The sequence below is a fragment of the Triticum dicoccoides genome, chromosome 3B, assembly GCF_002162155.2.
Source record: "Triticum dicoccoides isolate Atlit2015 ecotype Zavitan chromosome 3B, WEW_v2.0, whole genome shotgun sequence".
Taxonomy (NCBI): domain Eukaryota; kingdom Viridiplantae; phylum Streptophyta; class Magnoliopsida; order Poales; family Poaceae; genus Triticum; species Triticum dicoccoides.
In genome coordinates this window covers 470,660,521-470,664,055 of record NC_041385.1, presented here as the reverse complement: position 1 = coordinate 470,664,055, position 3,535 = coordinate 470,660,521, and the positions used below count along the sequence as shown (strand labels likewise).

The window sequence follows — 3,535 nt, the reverse complement described above, 5'->3', positions numbered from 1 at the left end:
CCACTCATCCACCACCGCTTAGCAGCAGCAACAACCAGTGCCTTAGACACTCTCCATCAACAAACTCTAGCTGATCAGTCCTAGCTAATTAAGCTTGTTGCCTAGCAAGCATGGGTACTCCAAAACTCTAGCGGCTGGCCTGTTCGCCATGCTTTTCCTAGCTCCAGCTGTCCTGGCTACCGACCCCGACCCTCTCCAGGACTTTTGCGTAGCCGACCTTGATGGCAAGGCGGTCTCGGTGAACGGGCACCCATGCAAGCCCATGTCTGAGGCTGGCGACGACTTCCTCTTCTCATCCAAGCTGGCCAAGGCTGGCAACACGTCGACCCCAAATGGCTCGGCCGTGACGGAGCTCGACGTGGCCGAGTGGCCCGGAACGAACACGTTGGGCGTGTCTATGAACCGCGTGGACTTCGCACTGGGGGGCACCAACCCGCCGCACATCCATCCCCGTGCCACCGAGATCGGCATCGTGATGAAAGGTGAGCTCCTTGTTGGAATCCTTGGCAGCCTTGACTCCGGGAACAAGCTCTACTCCAGGGTGGTGCGCGCTGGGGAGACGTTCCTCATCCCACGCGGCCTCATGCACTTCCAGTTCAACGTCGGTAAGACCGAGGCCTCCATGGTCGTCTCCTTCAACAGCCAGAACCCCGGCATCGTCTTCGTGCCACTCATGCTCTTCGGCTCCAATCCACCCATCCCAACGCCGGTGCTCACCAAGGCGCTCCGGGTGGAGGCCGGGGTCGTGGAACTACTCAAGTCCAAGTTCGCCGCTGGGTTTTAATTTTCTGGGTGCCTTCCCTGAAAGGCTCAATATATAATTTGATATATGCATGCTAGCAAAAATTTAATAATTCTCAGCAAAAGACATGTACTCAAGCTTCGGGTTAATCTCGCATGCAATTGTAATAAGATTGAATAAGTTAGCCCCATGGTTAAGCCTTCAGATCCAATATGGGGAATTGTATGTACTTCTTTTTATTGTCGTCTTTGTTCTTTTCATTAAACTGAATATATAATTAGCATTTTCATATATTTGTCCCATTACCTTTTATCAGTCGAACATGTTCTAAAGTTTACGTCATGATGGCATGGTGAGCGATCTCGAAATCATTCAGAAAAAATGCTCTCAAAGTTACATGAATATATTGGCAGAATGCAAATTGTTCCACGTATTGTAGCAATCTCAAGAATGTGCAAACAAACATGAGAGACTATGCACGGAACATCCCGTACATGGATCTACCATCCGTTGTTGCTTTGAGATTTATGCTAATTTTTTGCTGTACTAAAAAAAATATTTTGTTTCATAATGTTTCATTCATTTTTTTCCTTGTTGAGAAGTGTATCATCATATTTCGGTCAAGTGGCCCACCACTTAGTTATATGGTGGACCTCCATATGCTCACCTACAATGGGGAGATTGTGTTATTCAAGGCGGTTCTTTCAGCTATGACTATTTATAACATGTTTTCTCTATATGGATTTGCTGCAATGGGTCTTCTAGTGTCTCAACAAAATCATTAGAGCGTTTCTTTAGCGTGAATCTGAAGAAGCCAAGGGCAGCCATCCCCATGGTCTGTGAGCAAGTATGTCGACTGACAGAGTTTGGCGGGGTCAGTATACACAATCTTCAGTTGCTTATTCATGCTCTTCGTGCCTGATGACTCTAGATGGAGGGAGTGGGTTCGATCAAATCTTGATCCGAGATGAATGTAACTAGGTCAGTGCGAACTTGTGAGTTGTCTCTCGCGGCTACGCGATGTGAAGTTGGCAATGGGCAGAGGGCCAGTTTCTAGCATGATAGGGGCTACTTGGTCGCAACCGACATCTATACCTCCACATATGCGGTCGTTTGTCCATGCGGCGAGGGGCCAAATGCAAAACTATGGCGGAGGCGATGGGTTCGTTGACACTCATGGAACTTTGTCCATGTAGGAAATTAGGCAATATCTCGCTAGGGGGAGGAATTCAAAACATGTCAGCACTTACTTGAGAGGTGGATAAATTCTCATGGCGTCTCTCACGAATGGATGATACTCGCTGAGTTCAGCGTACAAGGGCTTCTCTTTTGGTTCACTATAGGCAGACTATGCAAATTCCATGTGCAAGAACATCGCTCCACCCGAGGAGAAATGTTTTTGTTGGTTGGTCGTGCGTGACAGATGTTGCACTACAGATAGGCTAACAAAGAGAGGTTTGGATCACCCCCGGTGCACTCTTTGCGACCAAGCCATGAGACTAGTGCCATTTACTCGTCCGGTGTCCTTTTTCTCATGAGATTTGGTTCAGGCTTCTGGGTTCTAGGGTCGTTGGGTATGTGATCCCTTCTCCTCTTGACTTGGCCCGTGCATGGTGGCCCTCTCTTCGAGTCAGTCTTCCTCCAAGACATGGAAAGGAAATCGCGTCGGATTCTATTGCGGTCATGAGGACGATCTGACATGAAAGGAGGTCTAGAGTTTTTTTTATGGCATTACCTCCTTTGCTTTTAGAGTTGCTGATCTGGCCATTGAAGAGACGAAATTGTGGGAAATGCCTAGACTCAAGGCAGGTAGGGGAGCACTAGTAGAAAATAGGGCATTTGTCCCGGTTCGTAAGGGCCTTTAGTCCCGGTTCATGAATCAGGACTAATGGGTCGTTACTAATACCTCCCCCCCCTTTAGTCCCGGTTCTTACACGAACCGGGACAGATGGACCTCCACGTGGCCACTGCGGGCAGCCCAGGCAGGGGGGCCTTTGGTCCCGGTTGGTGACATAAACCGGGACCAAAAGGCTTCCACGCGTCAGCAGCTGGCTGGAGCTGAGGTTTTTTTTAAAAAAAAGTGCCTGGTTTAGGGGTTTTTGGGGTTATTTTTAGGTTGTTATTAGCTAGCTAATAGAGATAAGTATCCTCTCTTATATCTTCGTCCTTGGTTACCAACGCTACTGCTATGTTCATTTCACCCGCAGATATATAATAACTCATGCATGCTCGCATCATACATCATCATATATAATAACAAGTCCTACTAATCATGCATCATCATACAACTTCTACTCGTTATTAATAATAAGTCATACGAACCCTATATAATTGTTCTTAGCACATGATCATCAGTATCAGGAAGGACCTAAACACCCTTAAGGTAAAATAGCATAAAACAATATAGACCCTAACTCTCCATTATGAAGAATAGAGATCATCCTGTCTCCAATTCTTGCGCTTCGCTGCCTTTTGCTTCCAAGAAGCTCCTTACGACTGTCCATACATTTTTCCATTCTTTGATTGTCATGTCTCCACTTCTTTTAGAAACCCGGTATGGACAGTTGAGATTCGTAGGAAGGCCTGGTTGTATGTTCAAAACATGAAGCCTACCGTACGTATACATCAGATGAGGCACACAATCATTCGGGATTATCTGTTGAAAAACATAGTAATAACTTCGTAGTTAGCAATGATGTACTAGTTTTAGAAGTATGCAAAAAGATGCACGGATGTCGTAATAGTAAAAATCTTACCAGGGTATCTCCATGGTAGTTACCGTAGTTTAACACG

The 3,535-nt window shown here is 46.5% G+C and overlaps 1 protein-coding gene across 1 annotated transcript; it reads left to right on the top strand.

The window, feature by feature from the left end:
* On the top strand, positions 1-1,033 carry LOC119276585 (oxalate oxidase 2). Its single transcript, XM_037557693.1, has one exon. The coding sequence runs from the start codon at positions 149-151 to the stop codon at positions 782-784; it is 636 nt and encodes a 211-aa protein (XP_037413590.1). The 5' UTR covers positions 1-148; the 3' UTR covers positions 785-1,033.
* Positions 1,034-3,535: the final 2,502 nt, after the last annotated feature.